This window comes from Microcaecilia unicolor, chromosome 3 (assembly GCF_901765095.1).
Source record: "Microcaecilia unicolor chromosome 3, aMicUni1.1, whole genome shotgun sequence".
NCBI classification, from domain to species: Eukaryota; Metazoa; Chordata; class Amphibia; order Gymnophiona; family Siphonopidae; genus Microcaecilia; species Microcaecilia unicolor.
The window spans coordinates 377,164,337-377,183,796 of NC_044033.1; the positions used below are offsets into that span (position 1 = coordinate 377,164,337).

The following is a 19,460-nucleotide window of genomic DNA, read 5'->3' on the forward strand; positions in this document are numbered from 1 at the left end:
CTGATACAAGGACTGTGTTCTGTATTAACACTTATGATACTCAATATAGTTCTTCAAACTTTCATAACCTGTTAAGAGGTACATCATCATAAAAGTCAAATGACTTATCTTATCTTCATTCCAGACAACGAAATGTTAAGTACTCCATCTTACAGTTCATAGACGAGTATCAGTCACTAGTCCATTAATAAACAGAAAACAGAATCCAAAAAAGAAGAAATTCACAGTATCCTCGGGGTGGGTCAATATTCTCTGAAGCCAATGACTCCACTCAAACCGGATCCTTATGTCAAATTTCCTTCACAGCGATGTTTAGTTTCACATTCATACATATATATATCCACAGATCTCAACACAGGCCGTGTTTCATTATAACTTCTTCAGGAGATCCTACATACAAATATATAACATAAATAAATATATATGTGTTTAGTGATGTTATATATTTGTATGTAGGATCTCCTGAAGAAGTTATAATGAAACACGGCCTGTGCTGAGATCTGTGGATATATATATATGTATGAATGTGAAACTAAACATCGCTGTGAAGGAAATTTGACATAAGGATCCGGTTTGAGTGGAGTCATTGGCTTCAGAGAATATTGACCCACCCCGAGGATACTGTGAATTTCTTCTTTTTTGGATTCTGTTTTCTGTTTATTAATGGACTAGTGACTGATACTCGTCTATGAACTGTAAGATGGAGTACTTAACATTTCGTCGTCTGGAATGAAGATAAGTCATTTGACATTTATGATGATGTACCTCTTAACAGGTTATGAAAGTTTGAAGAACTATATCGAGTATCATAAGTGTTAATACAGAACACAGTCCTTATATCAGTAGTTTGTTAAATATTTACTAGTGACTATGTTTGACTTTAATAAAGTAATGTGTTTGTAACAATATTTAGTATTGATTTTGTTAGGTCATAATAGAGTGATAGGTGATTGGATTGACCGATAATTAAGAAATTTAACCCATGTTAGTAGAGTAACAATGCATATTCATTAGGGATGTCCAGAAAATCTGACTGGCTTGTGGACCCCTAGGAGAGGTTTGAGTACCCCTGGTCTATATGATGCCACCTGCCTCTGTCACTTTTCTTACACTAGACCAGGGGTTCTCAAACCAGTTCTCTGGACATATCAAGCCAGTCAGGTTTTCAGGATATGCACATTGAATCTGCATAAGATAGATTTGCATACAATAATGGTAGTAAATGCAAATTTATCTCATGCATATTCATTGTGGATATCCTGAAAACCCGACTGGCTAGGTGTGTCCCAAGGACTGAGTTGAGAACCCCTGCACTAGATTAACAGGGCTACCCCTTTTAAAGATTCAGTAGGTATTTTCCAGTCCCCAAAGAGCTTACAATCTAAGTTGTAATACATTTTTATTGCAATATTCTTTTTTTTACTTTTTATTATGATCTGCCTTGTACTCGGGGTTAGGGCCAGGCAGAAATTAAGTTTGTACCTGAAGCAATAGAGGATGAACCTAAAAAGATCTGAATGTTGGCTTCCTTGGTTCTCAGCCCGTTGTTCTAATCAGATGCTACTCCTCTACTGTACAGGATCAATATAGAGGCTAAAGTACAGTTTAATGTGATATATAAGTGGAGAGGTTTAAATCTTACTTGCAGCTTTTGGGTGGGGTTCTGGTGCCTCTTTTCTTGGAGCCTCCAGCAACGCCCCTTGTATTCCTGACATGCTTCAGCATCCATGCCCGCAGATTAGTAAGGCAGTTATGTTCAGACATAATGATTCGAGGCCATGGGTTGCATTCTGCCATATCTAAGGCTGCAACAGCCACTGCCCTCCCCACCTGCACGCAATAACAAATAAACACTGCTTCAGAGACAGTCAACAAATGGTACAAGAGTAAGTCACACTGATTCTCACTATGAGTTCTGGCCTATCCTTCAAAGTAGGGAGAGCTAATGGTATAGTATATCAGTATAAAAGACAGACTAGAATTATACAAAGTACAGCTATTAATATAGCACAGTGGTTCTCAACATGAGGTTATGATATACTGGTGTGTCATAGAAAAAAAACCGATGTACACAACAAGCTTGCATTTTCCATAACAGACAATGCTAACTGAGAAAAGTACAGAGCAAGGAGAACATTTTAGACATTCCCATTAGCACTCCTTCTAGAGATCACAGACACTGCAATCTATACTCTGCTGCTACTGCGGTCACCACTGCCAGCTCAGGTTGGAAATATTGCATCGTGCTCCTTTCACTGCAATCACCATAAATCCCACATATATGGGCCATAATATCCACCACTGCCAGATGCACAAGAGGAAACAGCTTTGCTTTATTTATTTCCAGGACCTGATATTAAAAACAAAATTACAGAGCACATCCAAGGACATGGATTACTGAGACCAAGTCAGCACGGCTTTAGTGTGGGGAAATCTTGCCTGACCAATTTACTTCAATTCTTTGAAGGAGTAAACAAACATATGGACAAAGGGGAGCCGGTTGATATTTTATATCTGGATTTTGACAAGGTACCTCATGAAAGGCTACAGAGGAAATTGGAGGGTCATGGGATAGGAGGAAATGTCCTATTGTGGATTAAAAACTGGTTGAAGGATAGGAAACAGAGAGTGGGGTTAAATGGGCAGTATTTACAATGGAGAAGGGTAGTTAGTGGGGTTCCTCAGGGGTCTGTGCTAGGACCACTGCTTTTTAATATATTTATAAATGAGTTAGAGATGGGAGTAACTAGTGAGGTAATTAAATTTGCTGATGACACAAAGTTATTCAAAGTTGTTAACTCGTGAGAAGATGGTGAAAAATTACAGAAGGACCTTACGAGACTGGGAAACTGGGCGGCTAAATGGCAGATGACGTTTAATGTGAGCAAGTGCAAGGTGATGCATGTGGGAAAAAAGAACCCAAATTATAGCTACATCATGCAAGGTTCCACGTTAGGAGTTACGGACCAAGAAAGGGATCTGGGTGTCGTCGTCGATAATGCACTGAAACCTTCTGCTCAGTATGCTGCTGCGGCTAGGAAAGCAAATAGAATGTTGGGTATTATTAGGAAAGGTATAGAAAACAGGTGTGAGGATGTTATAATGCCGTTGTATCGCTCCATGGTGCGAACGCACCTTGAGTATTGTGTTCAATTCTGGTCGTCGCATCTCAAGAAAGATATAGTAGAATTGGAAAATGTGCAGTGAAGGGCGACCAAAAATGATAGCGGGGATGGGACGACTTCCCTATGAAGAAAGACTAAGGAGGCTAGGGCTTTTCAGTTTGGAGAAGAGACGGCTGAGGGGAGACATGATAGAGGTATATAAAAGAATGAGTGGAGTGGAACAGGTGGATGTGAAGCGTCTGTTCATGCTTTCCAAAAATACTAGGACTAGGGGGCATGCGATGAAACTACAGTGTAGTAAATTTAAAACAAATTGAAGGAAATATTTCTTCACCCAACGCATAATTAAACTCTGGAATTCATTGCCGGAGAACGTGGTGAAGGTTGTTAGCTTGGCAGAGTTTAAAAAGGGGTTAGACGGTTTCCTAAAGGACAAGTCCATAAACCACTACTAAACGGACTTGGGAAAAATCCACAATTCCAGGAATAACATGTATAGAATGTTTGTACGTTTGGGAAGCTTGCCAGGTGCCCTTGGCCTGTATTGGCCGCTGTCGTGGACAGGATACTGGGCTTGATGGACCCTTGGTCTTTTCCCAGTGTGGCATTACTTATGTACCGCACACGGTCCTAAGTGGCTACTGTGCAGTTTACAGTGGTAAAGACAAAATCATGAAGGGAGGAGATGAGAGGGGGGAGGAAGACACTAGGAACAGGTTGATCCAAAGTATTCAGAAAACAGACGAGTTTTGAGCAATGACTTGAATTTTGTGTAAGCTGGTTTTAACTGGAGATGGGAGTGAAATGTATTCCAAAGGGATGGACCAAGGAAGCTGAAGGAAGTGTCCCAAGATATAGACATACAGAAAGGGTACTAAAAGAACAAAGGGAACACGTTGTGGTACAGGGAAGTAGTCCAGAATGAAGGTATGCAGGGGTAGAGGGAAGACATGATTTGAAAACAAGGCAAAGGATTTTAAACTTCACCAGAATTGAAGCAGTGTTCTAGACAAAGAAGAGAGGTAACATGATGAAACGATGGTGAAAGTAAAGGAGTCTGAGTTGACTGGATGAGCTAAAGACATTTGATGGAGTACAGAGCAAAACCAAAGAGCTACAGTAGTCAAGATGAGAAATAACAAAGAGAAAAAGGGTATGAATTAGAAAGAAGTCAAGGAAGGACCACAGAGCACGGATGCAAAGAAGAGCAAAGAATGCAGAGCAAATAACTGAATCAATTTGAGACTTAAATGTTTTTATTTATTCATTTATTGCATTTGTACCCCACATTTTCCCACCTATTTGCAGGCTCAATGTGGCTTACAGAGTTTTGTTATGACATAGTCATGACAGGATCTTAGATACAATCAGTAATAAGCAGAAGTTGGATGAGGACTTGGAGAAGAAGGTGTTAGATAGGTTGGTGTAAGAGGTGGATTTTGATAGCTGGGTGGGTTAGTGTGGTAGTCTTGTGTAATTAAGGGTTCTCTTAACTTAGAGTTAACTTAGAGTCAAAGATAACACCCAAGATTTTAACTGTATCAGCGAATGGAAGAAGACGATTATCAATGGAAGGAAATGGTGTACCAGGACTGGGGAAAATGGCTGTCTTGCATTTAGAGATGTTGAGGAAAAGTTGAGGAGGAGTCAAGAAAGAGGAAATTGTTAAGATTGGAAAGAGAGGCAGAGGAGTTAGTGACTCTGCTAAATATTTGGTTGTCATCAGCATAGCAAAACGGAACACAACCTTGTTCCTGGATACACGTAAGAAGAGAAGAAAGAAAGAAAAATATTAAACAGAGTGGAGACCAGGATAGACCCCTGAGGGATCCCTGACTTAACAGGGTAGGTGAAGGACAAGGAAGTGTCATGGAACAACTGAAACATGCGATCTGAGAGATAACTAGTGAACCAGGATAGTACTGTTCTGCAAATACTCAAAGAGTGGAGATGTGAAAGGAGTAGGGAGTGATCAACCATAACAAAGGCAGAGGAAAGGACAAGAAAAACAACAATGACTGAGTGGTGATGGTCAAGAGCTGAACGGATAGTTTCATAAAATGCCAAAAGGAGGGTTTTGGTGCTGTGGTGTTGGTAGAATCCTGATTGGAAAAGGTGTAGGGCATTAGTGCTTTCAAGGAACTTTTCTAGTAGAGAAAGGACTCTTTTCAACAATCTTTGAGAAGAAGGGAAGATTGGAGATAGGATGGAAACTGGAGGGTAGGGATAGGTCAAGGAGAGGTTTCTTCAACAGAGCACAAACAAGGGCATGTTTACACAGTGAAAGAAGAGAACCAAGTCTAAGGCTGGAATGCAGTAGAGGAAGAAGTGGTGAGAGGGAAGGAAAAAGATGACTGATATGATGTGCAGGCCAACGGTCAAGAGGAGAGAAAGAGGGATTGAGAGAGTGAACTGCTCAAAGTACACTAGAGCTAGAAAGCAGACTGAATGAGAACCATATTGCTGAAAGGGCAGCCGTAAAAGGGGGTGGGAAGGGAGAAGGAAAGGCAGTGCCAGAGGTAATGGGGGGGGGGGGGGGACGGACAAGGGACTGTGGGATGCTGTCGGTGTTAGCTAAGCATCAGTGAGAGCCTCAAGAGGCATACCTCTGGCTCACAAACTCCTCTTCCTAACAGTTCTATTCAACAAGGTGAAGGTGACCAGCAGAAGTCAGGAGGATGTAAGGGGGAGAGAGAGGATAAGCCTACAGCAGTGGTGTGACTACATCAAAGAGGCAAGGATTGCAAAAGGCTTCCCTCAAAAAATGGCTTGCTCTATTCATTTACCATCCCAACATCGATCTTCTGTAGACCAGAAGGGAGCACAAAAAAGGCTCCAGGTGCTTGGAAAGCCTAACCTATTCTTCCCTCCTACCACCAGTGCCTCTTTCTCCCATGTAGTTCAAATGGAGGGGCAATTTGTATACAGCTGTGTGGTAAAAACAGAACTTAAGTTTACCTAGAGGCATATTTTCAAAGCACTTTGGGAGGCTAAGTTCCATAGGTTTCTATGGAACTTTGGGAGGCTAAGTGCTTTGAAAATGAGCCCGCTAGTGAACTGTCTGAGCAACAATGGGCATTTTCAGACTTGGTTTGACTATAAACTGATGTTACTTATGTCTTAATATCTTCCTGATACACTGCTGACTCTACTTGCTTCTATTCTATCTCATTTTTTAAAAACCCTGTCTTTTCACTTGCAGAGGGTCTGACCTCTACAAGTCTCTAATCTGTTTTCATCCTATTGCCTATAACTTAAAATTGCTGTTGCATTGTGATTTCATATTTTTATGCTGGTACTGTCTTAAAGGTGCTCTCATTAGAACTGTGTTTTGAACTTTATGCCAAGTGTCTTAATCCAATCAATTTGGTTACACAAATTTGGTGACTCTGGTGTCTGTCTTAAATGTGTGTTTACTAGAATTGTGTTTTGAATCTTCAGTACCAGAGACTTAATTCAATCAATTTGGCTACATAGCATCTGGTGACTCATAGACTGTATACCTCTGGCGGAAGGGCAATTTATATACAGCTGTGTGGCAAAAGAAAAAAACAGAACTTAAGTTTATCTTGTCAGCTGTCTGAGAGTGTGGATGGTGTCTGTATATTTTTTAATGAGGTCAGCAACCTCTTCCATCTTGTGTGATGTGATGTGATTTGGTTCTTATAGCCCACCAACTCCCAATCACTAGTTCAAAGCGGGTAACAAAATTAAGATAGAATGAAGAAAACAGTTTAACAATAGTGTTTTTGAAATACATAAGTTTTCAAATTCTTACAAAAACTCAAATAAGTTGATTTTGCCCTAAGAGAAAGAAGCAAAAATCTCCAGAATTTAACAGCTCGGTAAGAAAAATAGAGTTCCAGTGATTTCTTATATTGAACTCCGACTAGTGACAGAAAATAAGTAAGATTTTTTTCTTGATCTAGAGGAAGAAGGAGATGATAAAAATATGAACAGTCTTGACAAATAATCAGGACAAGAACCATCAAATATCCTATAAATTAAACAGGCTAACAAGAGAATTCTAGGATGGTCCAGCTGAACAGGTGGAACGATTGAGGTTGAGTTAGTCCTAGAAGGAAAGTGTGGTGAAGATGGTAGAGTGATAAACAGAAACTGGCCAATATTCAGCCCATGGCACTGGAGCTTATATGCAGAAGCGTGGGTGTGGGGGAGGGGAGAACGGACCGCTGATTGCTCTGGCACGTCTGTTTGGGGGAGCAGCCGCTCCCCTAGCGCCCCCCTAACTATGCCTCTACTTATATGAGTCCCAGCTGAATATTGACCAGAAAAAAAGTGTTTCACTCAATGTGGAAACTTAAACGTATAAAACCTTTCATCCCGAGAGAAATATTCCGCAACTTGATACAATCAATGGTAATGAGCCACGCAGACTACTGCAACGAAATATATGCGTGATGTAAAGAACAACTCATAAAGAAACTCCAGACAGCCCAAAACACAGCAGCCAGGCTGATATTCAGTAAAACATGCTTCGAAAGTGCCAAACCCCTCTGAGAAAAACTGCACTGGCTCCCAATCAAGAAACATATCACCTTCAAAATCTGCACCTTGGTCCACAAGATTATCCACGGTGTAGTCCCAGGATATATGATCGACCTGATCGATCTCCCAACCAGAAACAGAACCAAAGCATCACATACCTACTTGAATCTCCACTACCCAAGCTGCAAAGGACTCAGATACAAACTAACTCATGCATCCAACTTCTCCTACATAGGCACACAATTGTGGAATGCACTTCTGAAGTCTGTGAAAACAATCTACGACCATCTAAACTTCAGGAGATCATTAAAGACCTACATATTCAGAAAAGCATTCCCCACCGACATAAATTAGATGCATCAACTCTGCAACACAGCAAAACCTTAGACTGTACTGGACACTATATATTCCTTCCTACCCTCAATCCCTATGTACCTGAATATACCAACCTACCCAACCTAATATCAAATTGTATTTGTTTCCATACCGGACTTGGCGATTGCCTTTACGGTACTATGTAAGCCACATTGAGCCTGCAAATAGGTGGGAAAATGTGGGATACAAATGTAACAAATAAATAAATAAATAAAATATAGGAAGCCAATGTAACTGCAAAAGACATGGGATTGCATGGTCATATCTTTTTTTTTCCTAAAAAAATCAATTTAGCAGCGGTATTCTGCAATACCTGTAATCTAGCAAGGGAAGTAAATGATGAAAAACCAACATAAACCAGTGAAATAATCTAAATGAGATAAAGTCAAAAACTGAACTAAAAGTGATTTATAGAAAAAAATTGATCCAATAGTTCTCAGTTGATGAAGTTTGAAAAAGACTGATTTTGCTACATGGTTGATCTGTGGAACCAAAGATAAGCTAGTACCTAGATACACTCTCAATACCTTCAACACTTTTTTCAATATCAAGTGACAGATCATTACCCAACACTATTTTAGATCATGGGCTAATCTCTCTTGAATCGCAGGTTCAAGGTCAGAGACACGCAGCCATGAGAGTCTGTGCATCTCCACACCCATGCCAGAGTGTCTGGTCCCAACATCAAATGAGCCATAGGCACCCCTGACCAGATAATGCCTACACTCCATCTGCTTGTTGGCCAGCTGGCGAAGCTCTGCGGTCTGCTCCGGTGGGACAGTCCACCAGACTGAGTGTACTATTTACCAAAGACACCAATTATAGGCTCGTGTACAGCTGGTAGGACTAGATGCAAGCAGTGACCATCAAAGCCTGAAAAGTCTTCCTCCCAAATGAACCTAAGGTCCTGGTCTCCCGTCCTGGGGCACTAAAGCATGAGACCTAGAATTTCACCCCCTTATAGGCTACACTTTCGCACTGAGACCCACAGCACTTGTTCCTGACGAAGCCTATAAGGGGGTGAAACAGTGGCCCTGTAGAACAATCAAAGCCCATGCTTGGCTTTCCCCCATCGAGGCAAGGAATTTTACCTAAATTAGGATTCACACAGAGCTGAATGAGTGTAGTCTTATACCAAAAATATAATGCAGACTCTCGGTGGTGGCTTATGCTAGCAAAGCCCTGTCAGAGGTTGAAAAGAAATATAGTGACTGTGAGAATGCACTATTGAGTGCCATATGGGCCCTACAATATTTCTACAGTTATGCCTAAGGCTAAGAGTTGATTGTGGAGACTAGTATCAAGTCTTGAACTTCTTGGGTAGTAACTGCCTTAAGCCGAATTATATCTTGGAGTTTACACTGCAAGGGTGGCTCATGAGAGTGAAGTATGCTCAGAGACACAAGAGCCCTGTAGCACAGGGCCTGGCTGATTGTGCTATGGACGATCCTGATCCAGAGGGAATTCCTCCTGTTGCACCATCTCAGGTTGCAGTAGATGTGTCTCCACATCATTTGCTATATAGTGAGGAACACAGTGGACAAGCCCCTCAGGTATAAGTGGATGGATGTGCCTTTTGTAGGCACAGTGACAAGGAAGTAGTGGCCGAAGTTGGTGTGGTTTGGGACATTGCAGACCCTCAAGAACACCTGAAATTCCAACTGGGATGTAAAACAAACCAATATGCCAAGACTGCCACTGATCTTGTGGCTGTACAGTCCACTATTAGTAAAGGTGTCAAAACCATCATCATCTGCACCAATTCCGACTACATCCGTCATGTATTCATGTCTCACCTAACCCAGAATGGTCATGCTCAACTCAAAAGGGAAACCTGTTGTGAATGTGGATCTTATCCTGGCCTTAGACCAACTGGTCCAAGATCATGACATGGTTGTTTACTGGAAAAAGATGAAAGGGCATGCTAGAGTGGATCGCAGTTATCACATGACAGTGGGCCAACATTCTGGCAGACAATCCAGTGGTGCAGTGGTTTGCTGATGAACCCTCATTTAATCTGATCACTGAACAACAGAAGGACCCAGCCATTGGGAGGTTCTATGCTTACATCTCAGACCCCGAGAAGAATCCTATCACGCAAGCAGAGACGGAGGATGATGAGGAGCTAAGAGTATTGTATGCTACCCGAGGAACGTTTCAGATGGACAAAGGACTGCTTATGTGGGTGAGCAAGGGAGAAGTCCATCAATGGGTGGTCCCTCGATCTTATCGAGGACTAATGATACAACATGCACATGATGAGCCCTGTGCTGAACATTGGTGAGACTGGATTACCTATGAGACTTTAAGACAGGTGACCTACTGTCCCCATATGTATCAAGAAGTGAAGGTTTACACCCGAGGTTGTTTGACTTGTTTCAGGTTCCAGCCCTCCGCCCCATCCCATCAGGCTCCTCTCAGAAGTAAGGGCATAACAATGCCCTGCTCTGACATACAGATTGACTGGGTAGGATAGGTGGTTCAGTCCTCCCGTGGCAATCAATACATGCTTACAGTTGTATTTGCATTTACCAAGTGGCTGGAATGTTTATCTGCACCTAACTGCACTGCAGAAACAACAGCCATTCTTCTCATCAACCATGTATTTAGTCAGTGGGGCCTACCTATGCGCATCGACTCTGATCAGGGACCTCATTTCACTGGTAAGGTGATTCAACATTTGTGTAAAGTCCTAGGCATGGAGAATAGATATCATATTGCCTACCATCCTCAGGTCAGGTGGAAAGAGTGAATAAGACTACAGTGGATGTACTTAAGAAGTACGTTTCCACCTCTGGTAAAGACTGGGACATGAAATTACCCTTAGTGTTAATGGCTATCAGATCCACACCTCATTGTTCCACAGACCTATCTCCATTTGAAATAATGGCAGGAGAGGGTCACATGATGCCGTCAGGCTGAGAGGACGCTCGTCTGCCTCGCTTTGCTTCACCAGCATATAATCTGCAAACTTAACGACCTCCCAGTCCTCCCCCAGGACATAAATGCTGTTGGTAGATTGCGCATTATACCAGAATCATTTTCCAGGAGTTTGATTTGTGCCATTCACCCAGTACGCCGGGGCATGCCGGCGAAGACACAGTGGCACCAGAGACCGCATGCAGCCTGTGAGTCCCAAGATGGCGATGCAGCAGCCCTCAGTGATCACATTACAGGAAGAGGCGATACGGGAACTTACCAAACAGCTTACAGCAGTGCTTGATGATTGCCTCTAAGCTACAGGCTTCGGTCGATGATATTGCAGTAAGGTAAATTTGGAGTGGCAGGCAACACGCCTCTAGCAAGCGGAAGAACATATTGGACGGCAGGAAGATCGCTCAGAGGCCCTGGAGTGATAGGTGGTGGCGTAACAATATATGGATAATTGGCTTACCTGAGTTGGTTCAAAACAAGGAGTTGCGGGACTTTATTGAGACATGGCTTCCGAGTCATCTAAATGTTACACTGCCTCCCGGCCCCCTGCAAACTGAACGTGTGCACCGTGTTGTGTTGGCTAGAGAAGGAGAACAGTGGCCGTGGCTGGTGCTGGTGCAAGTTCTGAATTATGCTGAAAAAGAGAAATTGATGCAAGCTTATTGGATAAAGCGCATGGTGGAATATAAGGGGGCGCGAGTTCTGCTGTTCCAGGATTATTCAGCATGTGTATCGGAGCAACGACGTCGGATGGGTCAGCACTGCAAGGTCTTATTTGCCAAAGGATTCCGCTTTGCTATGCTGTACCCGGCAAGGGTCTGGGTAAATCATGATAATAAGACTCTGTTTTTTACCAACCCGTTGGACCTCAAATCTTTTGTGGACAAACTGTGAAAGACACTCCCTTGGCTTATTGTTGCCATTTATATGGCGGCCCCAACCGTGCCGGTTTTGATTGAGGAGCTGGAAGTGCTGGATGTCTAGCGTTTACTCCACAAGGAGGAACATGAATTTACTTTTTTTTCCCACCCGCACAAAGTACGCGCTCGCTTGGATTACATCTTGATCTCTAGGGCCTTACTGAGCCCTGTCTCACAGACAGCTATGGGGGAGGCTGAGGTTTCAGACTATGCCCTGGTGTGGGTTTATGTGAAGAGGGGAACAGTGTCTCGCTCTCAGAGATGGCGCACGAGCCCCGTTCTGTATCAGAGCGCCGAATTTAGGACATATTTACGGAAAGCTTGGTTAGATTACCTTAATGAGAACCGTGTGGAGGATGTGTGACCCCGTATATTTTGGGAAGCAGCTAAAGAAAGCAGTTATCAGGGGTAAAATTATTGCCTTTACCTCCTCGCTTCATAAAAGCGACCTTATAGACTTGCCTATCAGGAATGCAAAAAAATCAGCACGCACATTCCTCAATCTCCATTACCCTAACTGCAAAGGATTAAAATATAAATCCACATACACGACCAGTTTCTCATACATAGTAACATAGTAGATGATGGCAGAAAAAGACCTGCACGGCCCATCCAGTCTGCCCAACAAGATAAACTCATATGTGCTACTTTTTGTGTATACCTTACCTTGATTTGTACCTGTCCTTTTCAGAGTACAGACCGTATAAGTCTGCCCAGCACTATCCGGCCTCCCAACCACCAGCCCCGCCTCCCACCACAGGTTCTGGCACAGACCGTATAAGTCTGCCCAGCACCATCCCCGCCTCCCACCACCGGCTCTAGCATAGACCGTATAAGTCTGCCCAGCACCATCCCCGCCTCCCGCCACCGGCTCTGCCACCCAATCTCGGCTAACATCTGCACACAGCTATGGAACACACTACCGAAGACCATAAAAATAACGCAAGACCTAACTATCTTCTGAAGGCTACTGAAAACAAATCTGTTCAAGAAGGCATACCATAAACATCCATCTTAAATACTAAATAACAAGACTTTACATGACATAGACACAAATAGAATCTTACCACTTGACTGATTACCTCTCTGTTCCAAATATGCTATGCTACTTGTATGTTACCATGTTACCTCTCTGTTCCAAGCATGCTATGCTACTTGTATGTTACCATGTATGTAGGTATACCGTTATCTGTTACACGTATGCATTACCAATTGTAATTCTGATACCCGGAAATGGCAACCACAATTACGGCAAATGTAAGCCACATTGAGCCCGCAAATTGGTGGGAAAATGTGGGATACAAATGCTACAAATAATAATAATAAAAGGGAACAGGCCATTCGAGAAGCGGCGGATTGGCTTCGAGCTGCTCGTCATGCATTTTTGCTGCACCAGATAGAGAACAATCGCGTTTTGTATCTAGAGAGAAGAAAGGAGCTGCAGTCTTTTAAATGAGCGGGCAATGTACAATATGAGACTATATAAGTATAAATTACAAAGGTGGGGTAATAAAACTGGTAAACTGTTGGCATCGTTGGTGCGTCCGCGCTCTGACAAAAGTTATATTACTAAGATTAGGGATTCCATGGGAAGGCATCAGTGTGCGCAGCCTGATATACAACGAGAATTCGCTAGTTTTTACACCTCTCTATGACACCGGCTCCTTCTCTGAACCCCTATCTGAGGCTTTTTTTCGAACGGCTGCAATTGTCCAGTCTCACAGGAGAGCAAGTGGCCACTCTTAACGCGCCATTAACCGGTAAAGAGGTGCACAGGGCTATCAAGAGGTTAAAACTAGCTAAGGCCCCGGGGTCCGAATTTTACAAAATTCTTCAGGATCTTCTTATCCCCCCTTCTGTTAGTATGTGTGAGGATATCCGCGAAACCCAGAGGATGGGCCCTAATTTAAACCATGTTCATATCACGGTGTTGCCGAAGTTGGGAAAGGACCCTGAATTGGTAGGGTCGTATCGCCCTATTTCTTTGATAAACCAGGACCTTCTTGTGCATCCCGATCAAGTGGGGTTTGTATCTGGTAGATTTGCATCAGCTAATGTGTTGAAAGTTTGTAGAGTGCTATGTGAAGGGGTGAGGCGACCTGGGGATGCTATTTTGGCCAGCCTGGATGCTGAAAAGGCTTTTGACAAAGTACTGTGGCAGTATTTATTTTGGGTTCTTCAGAGTTTTGGTATTTCGAGAGCTTTTTTGGATTGGGTACGGGTATTGTATTGTAATCCCTCGGCCCAACTTATTATCAATGATGCTCCTGTGGATCCTACCTCATTGGGCCGGGGTACTAGACAGGGGTGCCCTCTCTCCCCCCTTTTACTTGTGTTGTCTCTTGAACCACTGGCTGCCCGGATTCAACAGGAGGAGGGTATTCGAGTGGGGGACGTTGAATATCGGGTGAATTTGTTCACTGATGACATGCTACTCCTCCGTAATGCAACCACTACGTTACCAGTTGTTATGAAGCTGATTCGGGAGTTTGCGGGACTTCGCATTAATTTCAGGAAATCTGAGGTCCTACCTGTCACTCTTCCTTGTAGTAGTACCTCCCTGGTAAATTTTCCACTAGGGTGGGCGCGAACAGGGATTAAATATCTGGGGGTCCATTTAAGTGCTGATTATGAATAGATGTCTAAGAAAAATATCATTGAGAAACTCGAAGTGATGCGTCGATTGTGCGCGCGATGGAATGATCTCCCAGTGAGTTTCATGGGCTGAGTGGCTCTGGTGAAAATGATACTTCTCCCTAAAATATTATATCCACTTCGAATGTTGCCTTTTTGGGTATTGCAGAGAGAGGAAGGATTGTATCAGAGTACTATTAGTTCTTTTATTTGGCACTCAAAGCGTCCCCGTATTGCCTTTACTAAACTAACCCATGCTAGGGCCAGGGGGAGATTGCGGCTTCCGGATTTATGGTTCTACAATGTAGCCTCTTTACTGCGATGGATTCATGAGTGTTATACTATGACAGCCAGATTTGCCTTGCCTGGTTTTTGGCAGAGTTGGTGCGCACCCATTGATGTATTTTCGGTGTTTGTAGGCGGTCGGACACATAAACCTTTTCCTACCACTACTTAACCTTGTATTTGTAACTGTTTACTCCGGAGCCTACCAACACCTCTCCGGCAACATGTATGCCACATTGAGCCTCCGAATAGGTGGGAAAATGTGGGGTACAAATGTAATGAAAAAAATGTTTAATATGATGTGGATTCTTAAACGAGTGAAATTATATCTTCCCCTGGTCACTTTCCGGAATTTGGTCCAATCCACGGTTATTACCCACATAGACTATTGTAACAGTGTTTTCTTAGGATGTAAGACCCAAATCCTGAAAAAACTTCAGACTGCCCAGAACACTGCAGCCAGACTTATCTTTGGCAAATCAAGATTCGAAAGCGCTTCACCACTTCGAGATAAGCTTCAATGGCTCCCCGTCAAAGAAAGAATAAACTTCAAAGTCCATACAATGATTCATAACATCATATACGGAGAATCCCCTAGCTACATGAACGATCTGATAGACCTCCCAACCAGAAACAGTTCAATGTCCTCACATACTTACCTTAATCTACACCTTCTCAATTGCAAAGGAATTAAATACAAAACCTCCTATGCATCCAGTTTCTCATATCTGGGTAGCCAGCTTTGGAGCACTTTACCAAGATCCATCCGAACAATTAACGATTATCTACCCTTCAGGAAAATGTTAAAGACACATCTCTTTAAGCAAGCCTACTCTAACATCCCAACTTAACACTATATGCCACCCACTAAACTCCTGCTCCGAAGATGATTATACTCTAAACCATGTCTCCCAACTCCTTATACTTGTCCCCATTCCTCTCGTCTCCTTCTTCCCTGCACCATACCCCTCCCAATTCTCTTTCATTTGTCTATCTTGCCTTGTTTACCATTCCATGTTTATTCACATACTCTTAAACCTTATTTTTACTATGTCTACATCAGTTATTATATTCTCCATATAATACTCTGTAATTCTATTTACTTTGTAAGCAGCATTGAACCTGCTGTTTGTGGGAAAGCGCAGGGCACAAGTGTAATAAAATAAATAAATAACAAATAAATAAATAAATAGAAGGCATAGGGTGGGTAGAAATCAATTTGTGAAAGCACTGGGAAAGGCGTGGAAATGGTGGAGAAATGTGATTAGTGGGGGGCTGGATGGGAAAACCCCTTTCTATTTCTTATTAACAACACGGATTTTCTGGCTGGGGAGGAACAAGGTTCCTTCCGGCTTTGGCAGCAAGGGAGCATCCAATATTTGGGACAACTGTCGGAAATAGGGGGGATCTCAATTTCCCACTTTTGATGTAATCAAGCAAGCGCGTCACCTCCCGAACAATTTTTTCGATTTTTTCAACTACAAGACTATTATAACTCGGTAGCAAGATCAGCAGGATTTTTCTAGAATTGCCAGCTTCCTCAAATCATCTTTCACAGTGGCATCATTTCATAGTAGATAATCGGCCCGCCCCTCATATGGAGGGGCTCGCCTCGATCTGGAGTAAAGACCTTGGTGAGACAGTTTCTCGGGAATGTTTGGGAGGGATCTTTGAAACTATTCCCAGGTTTTTGGCGAATGCCGCCCTTCAAGATATCCAATTTTGAATTCTTTATAGAGTGCATATCACTCGGCAGAGAGGAAAGGAGATGGATCTTTGGAGCAATGATAGATGCATAAAATGTCATACTGCCCCAGGCACCATTGTGCACTCCCTTTTGGAGTGCCCGACCCTTTCGCAGTTGTGGACTCAATCTCTGGCAACTATTGAACGCACTATACAACAGCCCTTTGAGTGGTCCTATACTGTGTTACTCTTAGGTGATGAGGTACAGTTAGGTAGGGAGGATTTAAATGAGGCCCAATGTCATTTTGTTCTATTTAGCCACTCTATTAGTGAAAAAGTGTATCTTGCAATCTTGGGCTGACCCGGCACCCCCATCTATAGCTGAATGGCATTGCCTTATGAAAGAGATGGCAGAATGGGTAGCTTTACAATATGTTTCCGCAGCATCTAGGCGGAAAAGGATGGTTAGAGATAAATGGAGCAGTTATTTACGATTAGATCTAGAAGGGGCTAGTGCTGCGACCCGGAGTGGCTAGAGGGGACGCCTATAACTGTTGCTATTGGGGGGTGTGTGTGTGTCTGTGTGTGTGTGAGGGATACCTGGGGGAGGAGAGAGGGAGAGAAGGGAATAGTTGGGTTAGGGGTTAAAGATGGAAAAGATGAGGGGAGCAAGGGCTCACTGTGTTTTTATGAGTCCTTTTTGTATTCATCTGGTTTATTGTTCATGTATAATGGCTACAGAAAGGCTTTTCTGTAAGTTCCTATGCGGTCTGAGAGTATTGTTGTCCATAACTGACCTTGTTCATCTCATCAAACCAATAAAGATATTTAAAAAAAAATAATGGCAGGGAGGGAAATAACTCTGCCCATTGAGTATATCATTCATTTACACCAAGACTAATGATCAGCCTATGCCTTTACACAGAAGAATCTTGAGAAAGCAGCACGAGGGCAAAAGGCTTATTATGATCTAATCACCACACACTCTTATCACCTCTCGCTTAGACTATTGCAACTTGCTTCTCACAGGTCTCCCACTTAGCCATCTCTCTCCTCTTCAATCTGTTCAAAATTCTGCTGCACGACTAATATTCCGCCAGTGTCGTTATGCTCATATTAGCCCTCTCCTCAAGTCACTTCACTGGCTTCCTATCCGTTCCCGCATACAGTTCAAACTCCTCTTATTGACCTATAAGTGATTTCATTCTGCAGCTCCTCAGTACCTCTCCATTCTCATCTCTCCCTACACTCCTTCCCAGGAACTCCGTTCACTGGGTAAATCTCTCTTATCTGCACCCTTCTCCTCCACTGCTAACTCCAGACTCCATTCCTTTTATCTTGCTGCACCATATGCCTGGAATAGACTTCCTGAGCCGGTATGTCAAGCTCCATCTCTGGCCGTCTTCAAATCTAAGCTAAAAGCCCTCCTTTTTGATGCTGCTTTTAACTCCTAACCCTTATTCACTTGTTCAGAACCCTTATTTTATCATCCTCACTTTAATATTCCCCTATCTCTTGTTTGTCCTGTTTGTCTGTCCTAATTAGATTGTAAGCTCCGTTGAGCAGGGACTGTCTCTTCATGTTCAAGTGTGCAGCACTACGTACGTCTAGTAGCGCTTTAGAAATTATAAGTAGTAGTAGTAGTAGTAGTAGTAGTAAAATGTACAGCAAAGGAATATCAAGTTGGTGATAAGGCCTTTTATTATAATTATGAGAAAGAGAGTTGATCTTGTAAATTTTTACCTAGTTGGAATGGCCTCTACCAAATTGTTGATAAGGCTTCGCCTGTAGCCTATCTATTCTGTATTACAAAGACCAGTGATGAGAAAGGTACATTGAAATGGGTTCATATTAATCAACTAAGGCCATATCAACCCATAAAACTCACTGCCATCCTGAGCAAGGAAGCAGATGAGGAAAATGTTGTACCTGATGATTAATCACCGTTTATGTTTTTCAGGACAATTAAACTCTTAATGTTGCCTCCTCAGAGATTCAGGATCAATGAAGAAACCCGACAGTCGTGGATCATGGAAAAGGAAACTGGCCGGTTATATTAACTTTGTTTTACTCTGTTTCTTGCAGGTTACAAATAGACGACAAGTACCACAGTCTCAAGATCGAGAAGAGGCTTATTAATGATATCTTTTCTTTTTGCGGAGCTGACTGTTTCTCCGGTAGGGGGGGGGGGAGGAAAACTATTTCCTATCAAAATATAAAATACCTTCCACTTGGATACCTCCGGGGCCACCAGAAGCTGTTATTGAAATATTTGCACAACTGGTGTTGCAAGACCTAGAAGAAATGGAATAGAGAAAAATGACTAAATGGTACAATCTTAGTTAAGCCCATCAGGGTGCTTTAAGAGACCAGAGCATAGTGATATCGCAGGCTGACAAGGGGAGTGGCGTAGTAATCCAAGACAGGATAAAATACAGGGAAGAAGCACTCCGACAATTACAAGATCAGACATTTTACCAGATCTTGGATCAACATCCAACAGTTCACTACCAAGAAGAAGTGTACCAAATGTTAAAGATAGAAGTAGATCGGGTGTGCTATCTATTAAAGAATTTCAATATTTATTTAACAAACACCCGATCACACCCAGGATTTATTTTGTGCCAAAAATCCATAAAACACTACAAAACGCACCAGGATACCCCATTGTGTCTAGCAGAAATTCATTGAACGAACCTTTGTCTCAATATCTAGATTTTCATTTACAACCCGTCATATGCAACATAGAGTCATAGGTACGAGATTCTGCTCATTTGATCCAGTTGTTACAAACAATAGAGATAGAAGATGAACCCTTAGATATGATATCGATGGATGTAGTATCGCTATATACCAAAATTCCTCATCAGAAGGATGGATCTCATTGAGGAGCAGCTGGATAAAATGGATTTATCAATGGGAAAAATGAACCTATTAAATAAAATAGCCAAAATAATAATAAAGCAAAATTACTTTCATTTTGAGGAACAAT

At 42.5% G+C, this 19,460-nt stretch overlaps 1 protein-coding gene across 1 annotated transcript in view; it reads right to left on the reverse strand.

The window, feature by feature from the left end:
- Positions 1-19,460, reverse strand: part of AGBL5 (ATP/GTP binding protein like 5) — a 557,199-nt gene that overhangs the window by 300,675 nt on the left and 237,064 nt on the right. Inside the window, 1 exon segment of the mRNA XM_030198622.1 lies at positions 1,643-1,830. Within this exon segment, the coding sequence (XP_030054482.1) occupies positions 1,643-1,830 (188 nt within the window).